Here is a 23121-nt window from a genome sequence, read left to right as displayed (position 1 = left end):
TGTCCTATACATGAACTACCTGTCAGGTAGAGACCTCATATATGATTATTATAGTGTATCGCATGATTTACACTATAATCGTGAAGAATTTCCAACATATTGAAGGAGCAACAGGCATGGCATTACCGAATTTGAAGTGTTTGATTGCGCGAGAGAATCTTCACCAAGTTGGCACTTTGATCTTTCTTCATGGCGAAAAATTCACCACTGAGACGATGAGAAAATATCTTAAAACTATGTTTCACAAAGAGTTCGAGTTCGATCACATTCGAGTTATTTATCCCCAAGCCCCAGAGATCCCTTATCGTGTTCCCCTTGGCGGTACGCGAAAGGGAATGTGGTACGAACAAATCTCATACAGTCCGACAGCAGGGGAGAGGAAGGATTCAATCAATTACACATGCAGTCTTATTAGGCAACTAGTGAACTTAGAAAAGTCCCGTGGAATTGGACATGAGAAGATTATAATTGGTGGATTGGACATGGGGGGAACCATCGCTATGCACGCAGCTTACAGGTACAAACGCTATTTAGGACTTATAGGTTTATTGTCTTTCAACCTCTGGCGGTTTATTTGAGTGGTGTCCTGACTGATCTCGTAACGTCGGCTTTGTTACACCCATTTGTAGATATCCAAGAGTGGGGTTGGTGTGGAGGGTGTAATTTGCAGGTTGCCAGTCAGAATTTGTTATGAGACACAAGGTCACACTGGAAGTGCTTACCCTTAAAATAATGGTACTTCTAAAAGGACAAACCTTGAGACACCATGACGATTATTAGTTATGGAAATATTCCAGGCTAGAGGAACTGGAAGTGGGTGAAAATGGCGTTAAAAGACATTTCTTGCACCAGAAGTAGGTTCAGTCCTCTCTGGGTGTCTGGATATGAGTGAGGTTTTCCTAAAGAATAATAAAAATCAGACACCGGCAGTTAAAGGGGCTATGTCACCCCAGGTGCATGCACAAGCCAATGAAAAGAAACTTGAAAATGTCAACCAACTTTTTCAAGTTCTGTCGGATATTTTGGAAACCTGTTTTATCTGTTAAAATATCAGCCAATGCCATTGTTTAATAGTTAACAAATTTTTTTATTAAGGATCATTCTATGGTGATTACAGAAAAAGTTTCTTGCATTATTTTTGAAATTGTTTGGCACTGGAATTTATTTACATGGATTTATAGTGCCCTCTTATCACTGGCCGTTGTACTGGCAGAGAACTAATGATGGCTACTCCGAAATAAGTGATGGAATCTTAGAAAGAATCTTCTGTATGATTAAGATGTAAGATAAAACTTTGATTTATTTTGTTGACTACAACAATATGTTGTTGTTGAATTTTTGTTTGCACTCTATTTTGATGAATGCCATGTGTTTTTACTTCAAACTAGAAGTAAAATTGTCTTAGCACTTCTATTCTTGAGGAGTAAATAAATGAGGGAATTTGATCTAGCATTACCAGAGAAGAAATGTTCCATAAATTCTATCAAAAATTATATCCCTTATCCAAACCAAATTCGATTGTAAACGTCTGTAAATTTTGGACCCTTGGACGTGACAGTGAAAGTCATGCGTTAAAAACAATAGAATTATGACACTTGAAAGTAATTTGTATAACCCCAGCACGCATGCTCTCCAGCTGACGTAGCCCCTTTAAGATCCAAGGAACATCAGAAGGAGGTGGAGGGATCCCTATCTTTTAAATGGCAAAAACCGATCGTCACGATGTCATGAAAATCCCCATTTGCGGGTTGAAATTTGTTCAGAATTAAACACAATATTTTCTACTTTTGTATTTGTTGTTTGAGACCAATTAGTGTTCGACCGTGGCATAGATTTGAATGAGAGCGAGTTGACATTACCTACATTGCACAGCATCTGTCCTTAAACTGAATTAATACTGGCTTTTTCGTTTTATCTTTAAATTTAACTCTTAAATTCTGACCTGCAACCTGCAAATAACACCCTCTGGGATTAGTGGTGGGGGAGGGGGGCTGACGCATTGTTACTGGACAGTAACTGACAATGAACTTGAAATATGCAGAAATTTTGGTTATTGTTGTCCACAAAAATATGACAATACCCCTGAATAATGAGAGGAGTTAGCGAATTGTAGCCCTTACTTCACTGCCTTTCAAGTTATCAATAATCTTGAAACTCAAGACTTTTAAAAAACGATGGTAAATCTCGAGAATCTTAAACCAAAAAATCGTAAGAGCCACAAATGTAAACCAGTGGAAAAATACTTCAGTGCTACATTGGTACAAGAATTTTCCAGACAAGCGTGACTCAGCTTTTATGCTTTGATATAGTGGAGTTCTACCCTTCCACAACGGAAACACTACTTAAACCGGTGCCCTTGACTCAGCGTCAAATTACGTGACCATCTCAGCTGATGACGGCCAAACAATCGTACATGCCAAACAATCACTCATTTTTAGCAACGGAAATCCATGGCAAAAGAGAAATTCCAGCACACTCTTCGATGTCACTATAATAAGCTACGAGGGAGCAGAAAAATCCGAATTGGTTAGGTGCTACCTCCTTTCTCAGCTTAAAGAAATACCTGACATCGACGTCGGCCTTTGCCGTGACGACAGACTGGTAGTTCTCAAACAGAGACCCGAAAAATAAAGAAAGTGAAGAAATCAATATGCAAAATATTCGCCAAAAACAACTTGAAAATCAGTATGGAAGCCAATAAAAAAAATTGTTAACTTCCTTGGGGTAACGCTGGACTTGAGCACTGAAAAATTTAAGCCATGTTCGAAACCAACAACTAACCCACTCTATGTGCACAGAAATAAATCAAACCATCCGCCGAACATAATCAGAAATATTCCCGAAGCAATAGGCAGAAGGCTATCCGACATTTCATCTGACGAGGATGTATTCAACGAACCAGCACTCCCATACCAGGAAGCATTACGTAAGAGCGGTTATTCCTACAACCCACCATTGAACAGAAATGTCCAAACCGGAAGAGTCTTCATCCACCCAATTGACGGATGTTTCCCCACCGGGCACAAATTGAGAAAAAACTTAATAGAAATACTATCAAATTAAGCTACAGTTACATACCAAACATGAAAGAAGTCGAAGACGGTTATAACAAAACCATCTCTTAAAGAAAACCGCACAACCTGAACAAGAGCAACCCCCAAAAGATAGGCAAGCGAATACACAAACCTAACTAAACGGTGTAATTTGTGTATTTCCGAGAAATTTTTTAATATAACAAAACCTCAAATGGCGACCCTAAACAACCGTAATGAACTGGTATCAACATACATTCTGTCGAACATTTAACCTCTCCAATAATTAACTTTGGTATATACCGTATTTATTCGATTAACCGCCCTCGGCGCTTTTTAAATTTTTGGACCTTGAGAGTGGGCGCTTATTCGAGGTGGACGATTATTCGAGGCTGGGCGCTAATAAAATTTTCACCATTTTCAGCATGTAGTATGTTTATTTTGCAACAAAACAATAAATGCTAATAACAATACGCGAAGAAGTAACAAGTCAAGGTTTCTGTAAAATACCTTGAAGAAAACTCCGTCCTCGGGAAAGTCTCTTATTAGAGAGTTTTAGATCCAAGTTTACCGCGAACCTCTAACCGCGATTTACGGTTACCCATTTGCGGTTCGACGTTCAAACATAATTCGATTTAGATTTGCGGTGGATTAAAGAAGTGGATTCTGGTTTATTTTTCCATTTAGAATAGAAGAAAAATCAACCAGTGAAAATAAAAGAAATTTACGGTAACACTGGGTTATCTAGCAGCAAAGAGCTGTAAATTTTTACATTAGTTCTTCTTGCAATTTTACGGCCGCCATTTTGAATCACCAGCCCTGAATGGCACTTGTTTTCAAGATCTAATAGGATTTATCAAATTTAGTATTTCGCCCGAATTTGTGCCTCTGTTAATGGATAAAGACTTGCTCCACAAGATTTTTGTATCATTACGTGGGATAAAACAAGAATTATACGCTGAAAGCTATCAGGTAAATGACATACGTGAAAACGCACGCCGTAAACCTCAAACGTGACGCGAAAGACTTGTCACGTGACCTCCAGCGGTTAGAGGTTCGCGGTAAACTCGGATCTAAAACTCTCCAGTAATTAGACCTTATTCAATTTCATTGTCACTTAAGTGGGTGGGGTGGAGGTGGGCGCTTATTTGGGTTTGATTGGGAGGAGGGGGTGGGCGCTTATTCGAGGCTGGGCGCTTATTAAATTTTTCAGCCTTTAGGATGGGCGCTTATTCGAGGTGGGCGCTAATTCAAGGTTGAGCGCTTATTCGAATAAATACGGTACACACGAAGTGATCTCATCAAAATCAGAGAGGAAACCATTCAGAAAAGTACGACTTGATTGACGGATCAAATCACGCGAAAGGTTAAAAAATAATTTCTTGACTTCTTACGGAGATTGTTTGCTAAACAAGTTCCTAGTGTTGGATTTTCAGTAGGTGGTCTTGATCACACAAAATTCGGCTTTTCTCAATTTCAAAGTTTTTTGTTTATTGTTGTCATAGTAATATCGATTTTAATTAAAACTATATTTTCACAAATTTCAATCCATAGCCAATGGGCCATTTGCACTAAGAGGTCATGTGACATCGTTTTTATGAAAATGAAAGTTATATGATTTTGCCTTCGAAAAACGATTAGTGGGTCATATCTTAAACAAAATGATAGTGATTTGGTTTGTCAAACCCACACCATTTTCTTAAAATGAGTAAGTTCGTAGCTGGTCACGTGACCAAAATGTGATTTTTAAAGTTAGGAATTACATCTTTCAGAACACAAATTTTTCACTCAAGTTCAAGGGAAATGTTGAAAAGATGATGTGGTAACGTTTACAGCACATCTGAGCGTAACTATCAAACGTTTAACAAGATATAAGCAAAAAGTAGTTTTGGCCGCCATGTTGGAGGGCAAGAGTATGCCCTCCAACATGGCGGCCAATACAAATCATACTGCTTTGTTGAAAAATCATAGTGCCATAAAATATCTCCCTTAAATGCGTTTCCTCTCAAATTTCGGGTGTAAGATAATTTTTACGTCCTCTGTCAATTTTCGGCGTCAGTAAGATTCCAACTCATCGTTTAAAGGAAGCTTTGGTCACGTGACCTCTTAGTGCAACTGGCCTATTACTGGTGAAAATATTATAGCGATCGGACGAGGAAAAAAACACTTTTAAGGCGATTGAAAAATATCGGTATGGCCTCTGAAAAACTGTATCGAAACACCTTAATAACGTTAAAATATTTTATATAAAAATAAATAAATGAATAAAATCTACAGTCTACAATCTAATTAATCTAAAGGTAAATTAATAAGTAGGGTCTCAAGTATTACACAATTTACAATTTGAGCATCTGTTCCCAGCTATGAGACTTGATAAGTCTTTCTTTTGAATACTTGTTTTGAAAGCCGATAATGTGGCTAGGTCCCTGTCATTTTTAGACAATTTGGACTATAAAAATGGTCTAAGGTATCTAATAGAGTGTCTGCCATATTTCACGGTATTGAACCTAGGAATAAAGAAGTCTGAATTTCGTAGGTTATAACTGGACAATGATACACTAAAAAGATCGATAATATTCGCAGCTATTAACTTAAATTTCACTTTGTACATGAGGATTGCGATATCCTGCAGGCGCCTATTGTAAAGACTAGTCATCCGTGCACCCGTAAGTAACTCATCATATGATGATCTCCAGTCGCAAAATACAGCTCGCAGACCCGTTCATTGACCCTCTCAAGCTCCGGTCTGAGCCTCTACAAAAGTGCCAAACGAGGCTACAGTATGTCAGATATGGCAAAAAATGGCGGCCTTGTATATTCTTAATTTCACTTTCATTGAAATCATGGTACGCATTCTCTTTAGGACACATACCCGCATACCTGCTTTCTTGCAAGCTGTAGAGATATGGTTACTAAACAACAAGTTCCTGTCAATAAAAACGCCTAAAAGATTAAGTTCATCCATTGGCTGTACTATAAAAGTGTCACTTTCGACGTCACGCTGCAAGAATAGTAATTTGATATACCGTTTTTATTCGAATAAGCGCTCAACCTCGAATTAGCGCCCACCTCGAATAAGCGCCCATCCTAACGGCAAAAGGGAAAGTTTAACAGGTTCATCTCGTATCGTAATGCCCTTAATGCCATCATCTTCTCTTATCTTTATAGCTAAGGTCTCCAAAGCTATTATGAACAGGTAGGGAGAGAGGGGATCTCCCTGCCTTACTCCCCTACTTAGTGCAAAAGGTCCTGTTGTAAAACCATTGTTCATTACACAGCTAGAGGCATTGTTATATAAGACCCGTATCCACTGAATAAAAGAAGGACCAAAGTTAAATGCATGTAATACTCTTAAAAGAACATTTAAATTGAGCGAGTCGAAAGCTTTTTCAAAGTCTATAGCTACTAGAATCCCAGGTATATCTTTGTACCTAGCATATTCAATCACATCATCGATCGTTCTGACGGCAGAAAAATTTAATAAGCGCCCACGCCAACGCCTCCTCCTTCCAATCAAACTCAAATAAGCGCCCACCCCCACCCCACCCACTTGAGTGACAATGAGATTGAAATTGAAATTGAATAAGTACTAATTAATAAGAGTCTTCTCCGACGACGGAGTTTTCTTCAGAGTATTTTACAGAATCCTTGCTTTGTTACTTCTTCGCGTTTTGTTATTAGCATTTATTGTTTTGTTGCAAAGTAAACATACTACACTCGCTGAAAATGGTGAAAATTTAATAAGCGCCCAGCCTCGAATAAGCGCCAACTCTCAAGGTCCAAAAATTTAATAAGCGCCCAGGGCGGTTAATCGAATAAATACGGTAAACATTGCTTCATTTTTGCTTGGGTTTCCCTGCAGGAAATTCTCACTGTACCATCTCGACGCTTGTCTTCCATCATTGTTGATCACTATTAGCGACTGATCAGGGTCTTTATGTGCGTAGTAAAATTGATGGTCATCTGCGTATACTGATAAATGAATGTCACGCTGAATATAGAACAGTTCATTATAGTAGATATTCCATAGCACGAGCCCTCGTGAGGGTCCCTGAGGACATACCCTCTTTATTTCCTTACAACTGCTGGTCACCGTTCCTACTCTCTTCCGTCGAAATAGGATTTCATAAAATTTAAAGCGCTTTCACAAAAACCATAAGCTTTCAGTATGGCCAGAAGTAACGCTGGGTGCACGGAGTCAAAGGCTTTATTTACTCATATCAGTTGACAAAATGGCTACAGTCTCCCCTGTATCCCACTCATATTTCCAGTCCTCAACTAGTCGTATCAAAGTTGTTTCACAACTGTAACACTTTCGATATACTGACGTCGAATTGTCAAAGATAGTTTTCGAACAACTTATCCCTCAATTGATAGCAGATCAATTGCTCAAAGATCTTATCCACTGCCGGTAGCAAAGTTACTGGTCTGTAATTGGCTATATTTTGCGGATCCTCTTTCTTGTACACTGGTACCCATTCTCCTCTTTTCCACTCCTTAGGCCATTCTCTCGCCTGAATTACTTGATTAAATACCACCGTTAGAGGTTCTGCAATCTCATCTGCTACCAGCTTAAGCATTCTAGGGGACAACCCATCAAACCCTGTTGCTTTACGAGGGTTAATATCCCGAAGGGCGTCCAAAACTTGCTCTCTGCTAATGCTCCTGATGTTAAACGTACTTGGCATTTGTCTGTGTCTGATCGCACTCACCCATATTGTCTGCGGTTGTTGAAAGGTAACGTGTAAATTCCTGTGCAACTATCTGCTTGTTCTGTTGTAGCTGTCCTTGGATGTTTAGAGAAATATCGGTTGAATCCTTGTCCTTAGCACACTTTGAGCTGATAAAGGGCATAAACGTTCCAAAGAATTTCTTAGGATTCTTATCAAGTTTACCTGACACACCATTCCAGTAATCTTTAATCGCCTTCCTTCTCAGTCGTGTGGCCTTGTGTCTCCAGGTTTTCATTAGTTCCCATGACTCTGTAGTTCGATCCTTGCTGAATTTCTTCGCAAACCTCCTTTCTTTCTTATCGCTGCTTTCCACTCTGTATTCATGTACGGGACGTCATTCTTTCTTACTCTCGTCTTTTTCATAGGCAGGTGTTCAGCACTTCGCATGAAGTGCTGACAAAAATGGCGGGTCGGTTGCTCGAGGTAAGACGACATCTTCCTGTGGCATTCTTTTCCTATTTACTTGAAAGGTAGAATTTCTGCAAAAAAAATTGCTTTCATAAATTAACTTCCAGTTTTGGACCTAATAGGCCACTGGCACTCAGAGGTTTTTATGAAAATGAAATCACGAAACGGTCTTTTCTACGCGAATAAACGGGAGTTGTAAATATTCCTTCGAGCACAAACCTCAGCTACAGTAAATTAAAAAACGCCGTTTTCAATCCTTCGAAGTCTTTTCTTGCATTAGAATTTTGTCGACTTTTAAAAGATCGTTTTCCTTTAAATAAATGGAAAAAACACCGAACTACATCAATGAAAGTGTTTGCTCTTGTTGAAGTACATAATCACACTTGAAAACAAATTGTTTGTAACAGTAAGGTGCAAACTTGCCTGCGAAAACATCCGTTTCTCCTCGCTCTTCGCCGCTGGGGACGTTTCGCGCGGAGGTTCCTCCGCGCGAAACGTCCCCAGCGGCGAAGAGCGAGGAGAAGCGGATGTTTTCGCAGGCTAGGTGTAAACATAGTCACTTAAACTAAAATATAAATTACATGTAGGCTGCAGTTGAGGAGAATTATTAAAATGATCGCGACTCATGGTTATTTAATGTACAGTACCCTTATTAGGACTGAATTATCCGTATGAAAGTTTTCATAGTGTACATGCATGAAAAACAAATACCCATGCAAAAGTGAATTTGTATGAAATGTCCACATACAAGTCCTTTTGAAGGTGATCAGTTTGCATGAGCTTGTTAAGGCATGGTTGCCAGAGGCATAGTTTTTTAAAATTCTCATACTGACAGTCAAATGTACACTTCTCTGACCAAATGAATTGACAATATGTCCAGATATTTTTGGAGTCGCAATTGCAGTGTAAACTTCGTGTACTGGACACAGACGACCTAAAACAAAGGTGTTCTTTGTTTTCTGCTCAGGGCAAATCTGCTTGCTATTGTTTCATGGTTTTTATTCTTTTATTTTATGCCATCTGTGTCCGGTACACAAAATAAATGCCCAAACTTGATCACAGCCATCTTCTCCACCTATTTATTACATGAATTTATCGTGAACTTATAGTGCAGTTTGGATTGATCTTATAGGAAACCCTATATCTTTTTGTCGATTTTTTTTTCTTGAAACAATATTCTGCCAATGGAACATGTTTAGTGTTTAACTTCGGTGAATATGCAGGAATATGTCACCTCCCTCTCGCTTCTTTGAAAGAGTTAAACTTTTCCTGACTTATACAGATGTCACACCCTAATATTGTGAGGAGATCCGAAATATAGATTTTCTTTTCGAATATTAAATATGATCGAAAATAGAAGTCCAGCAAAAATAAATTTTTGTTACGTTTTTACTGAGAGGACACAGCTGTGTTTATGTATAAGGCTGCTAAACATAGATAAATATATGTTATTCACCGGCTGGGAGGCCCGTATTGGGAGAAACTGAACCCTAGGTCTTGAGTACCGAGAGACCTACAGAGATTTGAAAGTTTCAGGGAAATTTTCCTTCTCTCTCTAACCTACGTGTGTTGAAGTAGGACGCGTTCGTGTTGATGAAGCGCGCGATCCATCCCAAAACAAAACATTACAACATGATTTTTATATTTGCATTTCATTAAGGCTTTGTAGAAAGAGCTAGTTACACTTACCAATTTGAAGGTTTTTGAATTGAATTCGAATAAAAGAAGGCGATGTGAGTAACAAGTTATAAACAAAGAAATGAAAAGGGCGATAACCGACTGCTGGAAAAATGATTTGACATTGAAAACAACGTTTTCTGATAAGTAGAAAACTAGCGAGGCAAATTCAAAGAAAAACGGCAGAATCTAGATTCTTACAGCAAAAATGGAAAACAAAACTCCAAGCAGAGCAAAACTGTCCAATAAACAGTGCATAAAAGCAAGATTGCAGTACTTACAGCGCGGTTATAAAGCTAGTGAAGCGACATCACGAGCCACCTGTTTTGCTTTACTTTAACGGTTTTCCTCGCCGACTTACTTAATTCTCCCTTCAGATTTTTTGTCTGAATAATACAATTCACTTTTCCCAGCTAATGCTCATAATAGCGTTGAATGGATCGCGCCCCAGATTGCAGGATTTAACATATTTTACTTGGTATGGTTTTGGGGATTAAAAGTAATGAAAACTGTAAACGAAAATTTTGTTCAGTAAGGATTTTGTTTACAAATGTATCGCTTCCCTACATGTCTCACATTGTCGGTGTTCTTTACTGTTCATTGTAAAATAAAGCTTACTGTACTATTGTTGCTCATGGTCTAAAGGCTGATCGGCTGACCTCAGTCCGTTGGAAAGATATTCTTGACGTGCATTATACAGATCGTGTAATGCACGATCGTTGCATCGGAGAAGATAATTTTGACTGTAAACTTCATGCGTTTCCTGATCTCCTTATCGCTTTTTGAACCGTCGGCAGTCGGTGTTCCTTCTCTTCATCGGTTTCGTTTACAGTGTAATTGTAATGTTTTGTCGCTGCCTCTGTTCATGTTTCTAGTCGCTGTGTTGATGATGTTGCCTTCTCTGTGCTAAGCGATGTTCTCTCTCCTTTGCGATATCTTGTTGTCGTCGTCTTCTTCGCTCGCGATGAATTTTAGTCGGCGTTCTCCAGAGGAGTTTCGATGGAAAATCTTCGCCGGCGAGGATTTCCAGCCACTTGTTGTGCTTGCTGTTCTGTGTCATTTGCATGGCAAATTGCTCTTGATCGCATGATTCACCGATCGTAAACATTGTTTCACAGACGATGAATAAACACATCAGCCCTTCATGAACACAACATGAAAGTGCGCCCTGGTCATCATCGGTAGAGTCTATGTTGCCTGGAAACGCTACGTGAGGTCTTTGGCGGACACCAAGCGATGTATTCAAAGAAAGATTTTGCTGGGGTTTAGATTTTGTTAGATTTTGTTAGCGTTAGATTTTGCTGCTACTGTAGCAATGACCACGCCCGGTACATGCGCTTCGCGCGCGACCAGATTATAAACTTGCTTTGCTCGCGGTCTTCGGCCAACTGATAACAGAACTGGGAGATCGATAGTGGTTTCTCGTTATTGACCATTTCATGTGTTATTCTTGGGGTTAATTTATAGTCACTTTAGTGAAAACCCTGAAGGCATTTGCCGGTGAGCCTGCACGACTTTTAACTTTTACCTCGGTTGAAAATGATATTTGTTCAATTTTTTTTACTTTCAAGCTGGTAAATTATGCTGTTGTGGATTCTTGAATTTGACATTTGAAAATATTTTTGCCAGCTGCTTTACATTGAAAGATCTGCGATGAAGATGGGTTTCACGCATATTGATTGCTTGTGGTCTTTGCCTCTAACAGGATTTGACCTCTGATGCAGAGTTTTGGCATTTTCTTTGACGTCTTTTAAAGGGTTATAGCTTTTTACTGCAACTAAATAACCTTTAGATAAAGGTGTTAGTTTCTTTAGATTTCTCCTAAGTGCCTGGATCGGAATAACTACATGATATTTTTGTCCGCGAATGTGATAAATCCCTACTAAGTTTTGTCACGCTGGGGCCCACAGTAAATCGGCTTCGCCGCGACTTAGATCCTCGGAAAAGTTATTTTCCTCTTTCTGTAAATCCCGACCAGTAAAAAATATCTTTAGACTGTTGGCTACTGCCGAGGCCAGCGTGAAATAACTCCAGCGTGGATAGTACAGATAGAAGCTCCGCGTCGGAGATCGGCTCGCGCTATCGGTATTTAGTCCATGCGCACGATCAATTCTCTTTTGCTGTAAATGGTTAATGCCAACGCGTTATAAAGGGGTTCATAACTTCTTTTCATATCTGATTTTTTTTCATTGCGTATGCTGCGCTTGACTACCCTTGACTCTTGATAGAGAGCTTTAGATCGAGGACGCGACGGCTTTTAGAACGCGGTGACCGAGCAAAAGCCTTGAATGAGAACGGCGTTCTAAGCGGGGGAAAAATAAGCTTTAGTTTTGCGACGCGAGGTCCGTTCGACGCGTCAGTTCAATATATATATTTTTTTATTTGGCAAGAATAAAAGATAAGGTCGTGTAATAAAGTCCAAAATTAAATATGCCGTTAATGTGCTCGGAAGAACATATGTACGAAGAAAATATGCAGCATAATGATGAATCAACCATTTCCTCACTCGTTTTAAAATAAATTTTCTCTTGTAAAGAAAAATCCGGCCGAATGTAAAGCAGATTTTCGCTTGGAAAAAACTTGCATCTGCACTTGATTCTTCTAAAGCTACGATTGTATCTAAAGCGTTGTATAATTCGGAGGGATCATATCTTGTTGTCCCCGAAGCTTTTTCCTCGTTTCTCGATTTCTTGTGCCTGTTGACAAGAATTCCCACGTGGACCAAACCGAACGAGTGTCGGCAATATTTTCGTACTTCGTTGTCGTGTAGCAACGTCATTACCAACGTCTCTATTCTCGGTTTTCACATGACGTCACCAAAATTCAAACTAAGAAACTATCGATTCATCTGAGTTTCTGAGTTTCATGAGGTATTACAGCACCTAAACACCTTTATTTAAACAAAGTTTTGGTTCCAAAGGGTTCGTCGTTTTGCGATAGGGGACGTTTGAATTTGTAGGCTTTTGCGTGACGCGGCATGTGGCTGGCGGTCGGGAGGGTTCTTATGTGGGTTAAAAACACTACCAATTTTGGGAGACTTTGCTATCTAAACATTCCTTGTCTCAGAATAAATATCACTTTAATCCTTTATGAGTTTTTCAAGCGATGATTTCACGCATTAGTAGGAAAACTCAAAAACAGATGTTTCTGTTGGTTTCCGGCGGACATATTTGTGCCCCTCAAAGGGACACAAACATGGCGTCTCCATACAAAGCTTTATAAATGTGGGTAAAACGTTTTTCCGAATATCTCGCATATGAAAAACCGCACAGACCTGATTCTTGGCGAGGCCTTTTGCATATTTATCTTCTTTTATTTCCTAGATTCTGGACTTTCTGTACTGAATAGTTTGCAATTTTATTTTCGATTGCGTGACAGTGAAAACCGAGAATACAGGATAAGGTTGTTTTCGTTAATTCAAAACATCATGGGACCAATAAAAGATAACCACTACTTCAAGACGGAGTTAAATTTCAGCTCAGATTATAATTTTATATATGGAAAACAAATTAGGGGGCGACCATACACATCTTAAGGGGCTTGAAACAAGGGAAGGGTGTTTGATTTCTTCAAACACGCACTGTTTTTGTTTGTATACAAAATAGACTGATATTCCATGCATTAATACATTTTAAGACTCTATTACTTCTTTTCAAATATTTCCATGAATTTTTCTGAAAAACAAAACATTTTTCAGCTACTATAAATTTTTTGAACAATCCCCTACCCCCCACCCCACGTAACGTTACAGTCATGTGTGTAAATGTATGCAAGCATAAATTTACATGCACTAATGTGACTCACAAAAAAAGAAACGGAGGGCATTTTACACCTCATGCGCTTAGTTGCGCATGGGTAATAATGAAGAAACAGGCACAATTTCTATCAAAGAATGTTGTTTAAAACAAGGACAATTCATACTCACGTTTTCTACGCAACGCCAAATCCCTTTGACTCGCGTTCTGTCTTCACGACGCGTCAAATTTGTAAGATCAAGCATGCGCAGGAAGCCTTTTCTGTGAGCAATTACCTCCAGCGGCGTCGCAGATCCGTCGCGTCCTCGATCTAAAGCTCCCTTTGTACCGTGATTGGGTAATTGTTTGTTTTGGTCGGGGATCAAAACGTTGCCATAAGTAGAAAAGCTCTGGACTGTTAGAGTTTGATTAACAGCTCGGCTGTAAATTGCAGGGTTAAATAAAGGTGTTGCATGTATGTATGTAAGACAGCTTTGTGATTTGTTTTTCTTTTCAGGTTTTTGACAAACGTTGCAGGTGTATTTGCTCTTTCATCCTTCTTGTCACCAACATCAGCTGTCTTTGAAAAAATTAGAAGAGACTTTGAGCTGAATAAAGACAAGCAATTTCCTCCACTATGGATGTGGCATGGGGATGTTGATACCAACAGACTGAGATGGGCCTCACACACAGCTGAGAATTTTACAGACTTGGAAATTAAGACTGATTTCCTAGTGAACTTTTCTCGTCAAGGACATGAAATCTTACCAGTGGAATTGTTCTACTTGAAAGAATGGGTTGAGAAAATAATTCCCAATCCTGAACAAGGAAACCAATGAGTATTTAAACTGTTTCTATCTATGAATAAATTCACACGGCAAAATTTTGTTTGTGCTACATCTTTTAAAACGCTTATGTCTCTGCTGTTTTAGAGGCTATTTAGATATAATTTTACAGAGACATTGTGAAATGATGGGAGTTTAAGAAGGTTGGTTTTTATTTGGTAGATCGCGTTTTAAAGCGAAGCTTTAAGCAACAGTTGTACCAAATTAGAAATCGTGATTTTGTGTCCAAGTTTTCGGAAAGAATAGAAGTCAGCACTCTGCTTATGTAAACGTGACACTAAGATATGAACCACTTGTTGCTGAAACATACATTCCACTTCTCAAAAAGCTTCAAGACAAAAAAGCAATAATCAATGTGCAAAACAGAAGAGACAACGAGCGCCTGAAGTGTTAACTTCGAGCGGCATTGTTTCCTGCGCCGAAAGGAAAACATCCATTAAGAACGATCACGTACCCAATAAGCGATGGAATTAACTATGCAGGGATTAGATTGTCATCGCCGATAAAAGATGAAGACAAGCTCGAGGCGCAAAACGAAAACTTAGCTATGAATGGTTTGGGGTGGGAAAACGACAGAGCGATTGTGTACACACTAAGCCAAAAACCAGTAGGCTTGGAACGTATAAATGTTGTGTTGACCGGAACGGAAGAAGTTCTGGCATTATTCGTTTGCAAAAAGATCAAGCGCTTTATTGTATGACCAAACAAAACATAGTGGAAGAAAACATTACTGTTTGAACTGCTTGTCGTGCTTCACAACTGTAGAAAATTTGGAGATGCATGGAGAGGTTTGCAGAGGCATCAACAGAAAGCCAAGGAGAACAGAAATGCCAAAAGAAGGTGAAAATTTGCTTTATTTCCAAAACTACAACACCGTCAGCTTAAGGCGCCACACGTAATTTATTTTGCAACAGGAAGAAGAAAATAAGAAATGATTTACGGTCAATCGTTCCCATTTCAATGCAGGATCAAGATTGGATTGATGTTAAAAACGCCACCCACTGCCATATTTTTGAAACATAGGCACGTTAAACGTGCATGAGCTATTTTGAATACTTCAGTGTAACTTTAATGCTTCAGTGTAACCCTACCAAGAGTGATGAATCTACCTTTTTCGTCCTAAATGTAGACTGGGTTTTTGTGCGAAATTGGGTATTGCCGTACATAAGTGAAAACGCGATCCTCATGCTATATATTCACTTTCCTCTGTCTTTCCCTGTTACATTTGGTGCAAGTTAAACAAATTGTTAAAGTAAAATAAATATCTACTCACCAAACGTTAATTAGAAGGAAAACTCTAAGGTTTCCTCGGAGTTTCTTAAGCCAAAATGTGACTCATCGAATTTGAGTAGTTAAGAAATACCAGGATTTTTATCAATGTGGTAGATGGTTGCATCATCACAATTCACGAGGTTTTCACGTGCGATTCTACTCAGTGAAACAGTCTTTAACTCCGACAACTTATTTCTTCATGTTTTAAAAGCTATTGCTTCTTAAAAGACAAGAGCCTTTTTTAAGGCATTGGTTACAAGACGAAACAGGTCTTCATACGTTCAAGTTACTATTATTAACTCATGAAGATGAAGATGTTGGTCTTTGGCCCTTTTACAATTTGTACGTTAAAAAAAACGCAAATTGTTTGCTACAAAATTTTCCCAACGATTTTAAGAAATCACCTCAATTATTGCTTCACTGGAAGAGCTTTGAAAATATATGATCTTTTATACTCTAGCTTGAAGCAGGTGAAACACAACTCATAAATACGTGTGCCAGTATCGTTCGCGATAGCCGAATTGGGTCAGAAATATCGTGAAATAGCATCCACACTAAAATATGAACCCTTAAACAGCTGCATCACTGTACACAGCGTTTGAATCATGAAGATATTTAATATAATGTTTCCAACGCCGGTAGCCGTAATAAAAGACGAAAAAAATGTGAAGAATCGAGATGGCGGTCTCAAAGTGCCCTTGTTCGACCTTTAACAATGTCATGTTTAAGTAGATGCCAAGATCTCATTGGTTCCTAGGCATCAACTCATAGTACCTTCAACCTTATTGGCTCTTGCAACAAACATCCGAACATACAAAGATACAAAGATACAAAGCCACAAAGATACGTACGCTCACACCACTGACATATGAGCTATTTTTTCAAAATAGCTCAAAAAGCATTGATAACAGAATCCTTTTTGGACTCAGTGACCAAAATGAGGGCAAATATTGCGGGCAGGCACATAAAATGAGCCATTTGAAGAACAAATTCATCGGGCCAAAAACTGTCTCAAACATTAGATGAAATAGACAAATGGATAAAAACGGCCAAGAAGATTGTATTGTTTAAAGCCTATGCTTGCAAGAAAGTACAAAGACGCTGTAAAGAACCATTGCCATTTGACAGGAAAATACCGTGGACCCCCGAGACCGTGGAGCGGCGCACAACGTTTGCAACATGAATCTACGGATAAAGCCTAAAGAAGATTTTATTCCGGTCGTTTTCCACAATCTTTAAGGATACGATGCCCATCATTTGATCAGGAAATGTCGAAAATAGAAGGCGAGAAGATAAAGTGTATTCCAAACAGTCCGAACTTTTTGCAAGCGTCGTTGAATTCATTGGTAAAAATAAACTCCTCGGTAAAAAAATTTGGGAGACAATCATAAACTGTTTCTCAAAACGGATGTTTGTTTGTTGGCGGATGTTTTTTAGAATTTCAGAAGCATATGCTTAAAACAGTGCAGGCTGGATCCAGCGTATTTCTATACATCGCTGGGCCTGTCTTGGTATACGCTAATGAACAAGACAGGAGTGCAGCTGGAACCGTTGACTGATGTGGACATACATTTGGTCATCGAAAAGGAACTCACTCGGGACGGAATAGCGATGGTTAGCAAGCGGTAAGCAAAAGCTAAAAATCCATTTGTGAAAGATTACGACCCAAGCAAACCAAACAATTTCATGCAATATCTTAGCCTGAATTGCAGACGACTACTTCGAGTCGTTTTTGCTCCCTCAGCAACGTCTGAATCGAATTGCCGTTCCAGTGGCGCCACTACCCGAAAACCGGGTAGTGATTTTGATGAGTGATTGTCTAAACATAAGCATAATTATGTATAATTACGACAAATTTTGGCGGGACTGTTTGATATTCAGCGGATCGCATGCCTGACATCCTTGCGTGGAGAAAATTTCGTCAATCTTCATCGTAAACAGCAAAATTGGACTTGTCTTCGAAACTATGGATTGTTACGTAAATTGAAGTACGAATGAAGAATCAGAGAGATTCGGAGATTCGGTAGGTTTTTTTATTTCGAGCCCGCTTTGTGCTTGCGGCAGTGATTTTGTTCACAGTATGCGATTTATAAAGTCATAAGCTTAATTCGACTTTTTTGTTATTTCCATCGTCAAGTGTAAGGTTTCTGTTAGCTTTTCTTTCTCCTTCATTAAGGACCAAATAGCTTTTTTTTTTTCATTTTATAATGAAAATTGTGTTTTTCAAGTGTTCCATGTGTGTATTTATTTGATTGTGTGTGTTTGAATGTTTATTGAATTACAACAGATTCGTTCCGCGTACTGAATGCAGTTGACAGCTTGAACGTTAAACATGAATTACCATCAAAAAGGGTAAAGCAATTCTGTATCATGTAGATATTTCCAGATGATATTTCTTTGTTTGTCGTAAAAATGGTGTTATACTTTTTGCATGAATTAAAGCAAAGGAGTAGCGACGTCACTGGACGGCATTAACGGCCTGTCGATTCAAACGTTACCGAGGGGGTATAAACGACTCGAAGCAATCGTCTGAAATTCAGGCTAACAATATCTTGACGCAAATCACTTTTACGGCTGGGCTATGAGTAAAGCACTGCCAAAAGGGAAGTTTGCATGGAAAAGGGTTGTACCAACAGAAGAGCAAAAAATGAAAACGCAAGAAGAGGTTGGATTCTTGAGTTGGGATTGAAACAAAATGAGAACAAACTGGTTTTGACGCAGCGGAACAAGAGAAACTATGTCGTTCATTAACGAAATTTGCAGTTTTATCTGAATCTTGGGATGAAACTGAGAAAGGTTTACAGAACGTAGGAACTGGATGAATGCAGAATTCGGGAAGCAACCAACAAAACATTTCGAAAAGAACTTATACAACCTCATGAACAACTCTGGGTTGGGAAAACGATGGAGAACGTGCGGAGGCGTGTAGACGTAAAAACAGAGCATAGTGATGAGAAAAAAGATTTCCAAATTGATAGCAAGTTCTTTGTAAGCAAAGGACTTACAAGAGCTCGTGTTCCACAGAAAGATTTATGCCTTTTTTACATTACATGCGTGTGCTCCGTCATTGACTATGCTGCGCCAGTTTTCCACAACGCGCTACCAGCCTACCTTTCGCAGGAATTAGCACGCGTTCAGAAAAGAGCAATGCGAATCATATGTCCTGGTATAGAATATCAGCAAGCTTTAGCGCTTATGAGCGACTTTCTGTAAATACCACGGATAGGTGTGCAAGATGGAAAAATCGAAATCCCCCCAAACTTTGTCACAACAAAGCCCTTTGGAAACTATTTTAGAAAATACAAGACTCAGTTCGTTTGACTTAATATTTTTCAAAATAATAATTTTTTTAGTTTTCACCTTCGAGAGGCCTTCAAACCACCGAAAAATGTGCTTGATACCCTCGCTTCGTGAATGGAAACGGAAACTAATACCATGACTTTTCTTATATTAAACAATTTTATGATCCTTCCTTTGTACCCAAACGTTGTTACAATTTCAAAAGATTTCAATCGGATTTTTTAATAATTTTTCAAAATTATGCACCTATCAATGTTAAGCCGGCGGGGGGGGAGGCAGGGCATGGGGTGGGGATTTGACATTTTTGAAAAATTTGCCGTCAAATTCCCTGCCCACGGGCAAATCATTTCAGTCAAATGCAACCAAATTTCCCCACCCCGGGCTGCACATTGCTGTCAAATATCCCAAGGCTGGACCCAACAAAGGCACAATTGAAATATCTCCAAATAAAACTCTATAATCTTTATTTATGAACGTTGTTGCATCACTAAAGATACATGTTCCTGTCACAGCAGCAGTTATACCTTTAAACCATTCGATCCATGTTACACTGCGTAGAATAGAGAAACCCTTAGGAGAAAGTCCACATTTTGTAAGTTTAAACATACCGTTCTTAGTAAAGGGCACAAAGAAAGTTAGTTTTACAGCTTGACATTCGGGCTAGTTTGGACTAGCCCAAGAGTCACTTTAACTAGCCTAGTCTGATCGATTAATTCATTGCAATATCAATAAATCTAATAATTTCACTTCGTCAGATCAGCTTAAAAAACAGTTTTCGATCCAGATGAATTTATATGGAATTTAAACAGTTGACTTATGGTACTTCTGTAATTTGAATTGCCCCAGAAAACTTCACTTGCCCATCGGCTATGTTAAGAACAGAATTTACTAGCCCAGTTGCAAATCCACTAGCCCGGGCTATCGAACATGACTTTCTTTGCACGCTGTAGTTGGAACAATTCAACCATGCAAGGTTTTAAAATCGGGAATGTCAAATGCTCTGGAATTGCCATTGACCTTAGGTTTACCTATGTTCAGGTTTCTGGTATCTTTTATTCAAGTGAGACAATTTTAGCCTCATACAGCATTGTACTAGTCATTTCAAAACTTAAGTTTTTATAACCTAATGCTGAGCTCAATCTCAATCAGCAGAATATCAACTAATGTCCCTGTCCCATGGATAAGATAGGAAGCTGAGTTCTTTTGTAAATAGCCACATGTTTTAACTTTTCCCAAGTTTGAACTCCGCCTGATGATGTAATATGGCAGGCAAGAAGGCCTCACATATGCAAAAAAAGTATAATATCGTTTGCCCTCTGAACAGTCACGGAGGTATCTGCCTGTTGGAAATGAACGACTAATCTCTTTCAATAATACTATCAGCAAAAATGAACATAAATGTAAAAACTATACTGGCCTGTTCCAGTCGTTCAGATAGCTGGGAAGGCGCAAGGAGAACAGAGCAGGAAAAACGGTGATGGGTACGTAGTCCATTCCCCGAATCGGAACGCCTCTCTTTTCGAAGTCTGCACTGGAAGATTTACGAGACCTCACTACATCTTAAACAAAGCCAGCTCCTTTTATCTACGCTAACATCTTTCTCAAGATCAAGACAAGACATGTGCCACCATCGAAGACAACCATCGCATGAAATCCAAGAAGCCGTGTCCAACTCACGGTCTGGGAGATCGGTTCTGCCACACTCCTGGCAAAGTTCCTTAGGGTCATGTTTGTCAAAAACAGCCGAAACAGTTGTTTTACCTGTTGAACCACTGTTGCAAGAGCTTACTGTCTTTGTGCATCGTTTCTCTTTCCGTGCTGCAGCAGCCTTCTTTGCTCCAGCTCTCCGATTTTCTGCTATTTGGTGCAGATGTTCAAACCACATAACAACTTCCTCTTGTGGCAAAAGCGTTTTCTGTGCAGTTTCCATCACAACGGGCTGTGGTGGAATGGCTTTATACTTGTTGTAGGTTTCAAGTAAAACAACAGAAGGTGGAGCTACATAATCGCACTTTCCTTGTTCCAAAAACCGTGCTAACACTTTATCATATTTCATGTAATGTCCATAGCAATAATGAGTTCCACAGTCGCTACAGTTGCCACCATTGAATGGGCGCGCAGGATCTGGAACAGGTAAGGGGACAAAAGTAATACTGGGGCCACCAGGGTACCATGTCTCATTCTTAAGTTTTCCCTCCTTGCAAACAGGATGGATGCAGTCGTCCTCAAAACAACACTGAAGCATAAAAACATATTTACTTGGGACATCTTCTCTGATATGCTTCCCACGGAGTTCCCACGTCTCCTTTACTAGAGAATACAACTCTGGTTTTTCTGTTTCAATTTTGGACTTGGCAGCCTTACTTCCTTTCAGAAACACTTTGAGTACCTCATTTTTCTCCTGGTACTTCGCGCTATCTACCCTTTTGTAAAGATGGATTTCAGTAGAAGCGCAAGGGGCGCCATCTACTCTAGAAATGTAAACATCTATAGCAGATTCAAGGTTCTTACGCAGCACGTTCTGATCTACCCCTCCCGAAGATGTTAAGCATGACCCATTTAGTGTAGATGGTATGAAGAGGTTTGCGTGCCCTAGAGCAAGGCATCCATTCTGAAGTTCGACGCGGTTACGAAAGCTTGCACCACTGTTACGTGATGATACGAGAGTTACAACAGTTTCCGCCTCCAAATGCCCTCGAGTCCACCAATACTGCACCTCTTTATGTGGCGGTCCTTCATCAAATCCACCGTCAACACGAATACATTCTATTTTCTTTTTCTCTTGAGTAACCGGATTAATGAATGCAGGTCGAACGGAATGCTTTTTCTCTACTTCTTTCAGATCAGCAAAATGCTGCGCCGCGTTTTTCGAGTGAAGCGGGGTTGCTTTAACCACACCACAGCACATTTCACCAGTACTATCAGTCCCAGAAAAATTGTAGGATGTTGTTTGCAAGGTTGATGGATACTTGTTAACATAGTCCGTGTAGGTTGTAAGAAGCTCACTTCCCTTGATGGAAAGAGTGGAGTGAAGCTTGTGTGTGGTCATTGTATCAAGCCGGAAACCGGCCTGGTCATCTCTTCCTAGATTGACAATATTGTGGCCATCTTTATACTGAAGATGATTGAGTGACGCATAAAAGGCCGAACTCCAGTGTACATCCGGATTGTATTTAAGGTTGAATCCCTTGCGTGCTCTTCTCTGGATAACATTTGCCACACCCTTATACCGAACAGCGGAACGCCTTCTCCTATTTCGTGCTACACATAACTGGACTACGGAACCATATGAAATGGATCGGTTGTACTTCTGTTCCAGGTGCTCCTTTATTTTCTTGAATGTAGCTTTCTGTTTGATCTTTCTGTTGCCATCAAACGTTAAGGCACCAATACGCCGCCAGGCATCAGCACCTACTCCGCATGCTTTTACAAAATCCTCTATGGCTTGACCAATGCCTGGACAGTCTCGCAGCACTTGTGAAACTCGTTTACTGCGACGCCTTTTTTGAAAACGCCTCTCTGCTATTCTTCGCTTTACTTCACGAATCCCTTTCCTTCGCACAGCAGATCGCTTCTTGTTCAAGATAGCTCTCCCTCTTTCCCCCAGCAAGTCTTCAACCTGCAACATTTCACCTTCACTTACATCAGACTCAGACACAATTTCTTCGCCAGTGTCTTCGCCTCGTATGCTTTGCAGCCTTTGACTCAAAAGGTAAGCCTGGCGTGACTGCTCTATAACACGTTCCTCTTCAACACTAAGACCAAGGAAAGCGATTTGACCTCCAGAGTCTAACAAAAGCTGATGTAAAGCTTCATCTGAAATGTTACTGAGTAATCTTTGGAGAATCATGACAAATTCAAACCCGTTCAGTGCGCACTTTCTAAGGATGTCCAAGAGCTGATGTGAATTCATGTACACACCTTCTGTTTCTGTAACATGTTTGTATGTTTCATCACTGTTCATGTAATCTCGGAGCTGAAACTGATGAGGTATCACACCTTCCTCTGTTGGGGGAAGCTCAGAACTTCCTTCTTTTGAGCCATCCTCGTTCCTGTTGCTAGACTTGTTTCCATTCTTTACGCCATCTAACATACCAGAAGTATCGTCAGAATCAACATC

At 39.6% G+C, this 23121-nt stretch overlaps 1 protein-coding gene across 1 annotated transcript; it reads left to right on the top strand.

Moving 5' to 3' along the window:
- Positions 1–84: 84 nt before the first annotated feature.
- Positions 85–14516, top strand: LOC140941758 (lysophospholipase-like protein 1). Its single transcript, XM_073390775.1, has 2 exons — positions 85–517; positions 14102–14516. The coding sequence occupies exons 1-2, from the start codon at positions 117–119 to the stop codon at positions 14421–14423; spliced, it is 723 nt and encodes a 240-aa protein (XP_073246876.1). The 5' UTR covers positions 85–116; the 3' UTR covers positions 14424–14516.
- The last annotated feature ends 8605 nt before the right edge of the window (positions 14517–23121 follow it).

This window comes from Porites lutea, chromosome 6, assembly GCF_958299795.1.
Source record: "Porites lutea chromosome 6, jaPorLute2.1, whole genome shotgun sequence".
Classification (NCBI taxonomy): Eukaryota; Metazoa; Cnidaria; class Anthozoa; order Scleractinia; family Poritidae; genus Porites; species Porites lutea.
This window is presented reverse-complemented; position numbering and strand designations above follow the sequence as displayed.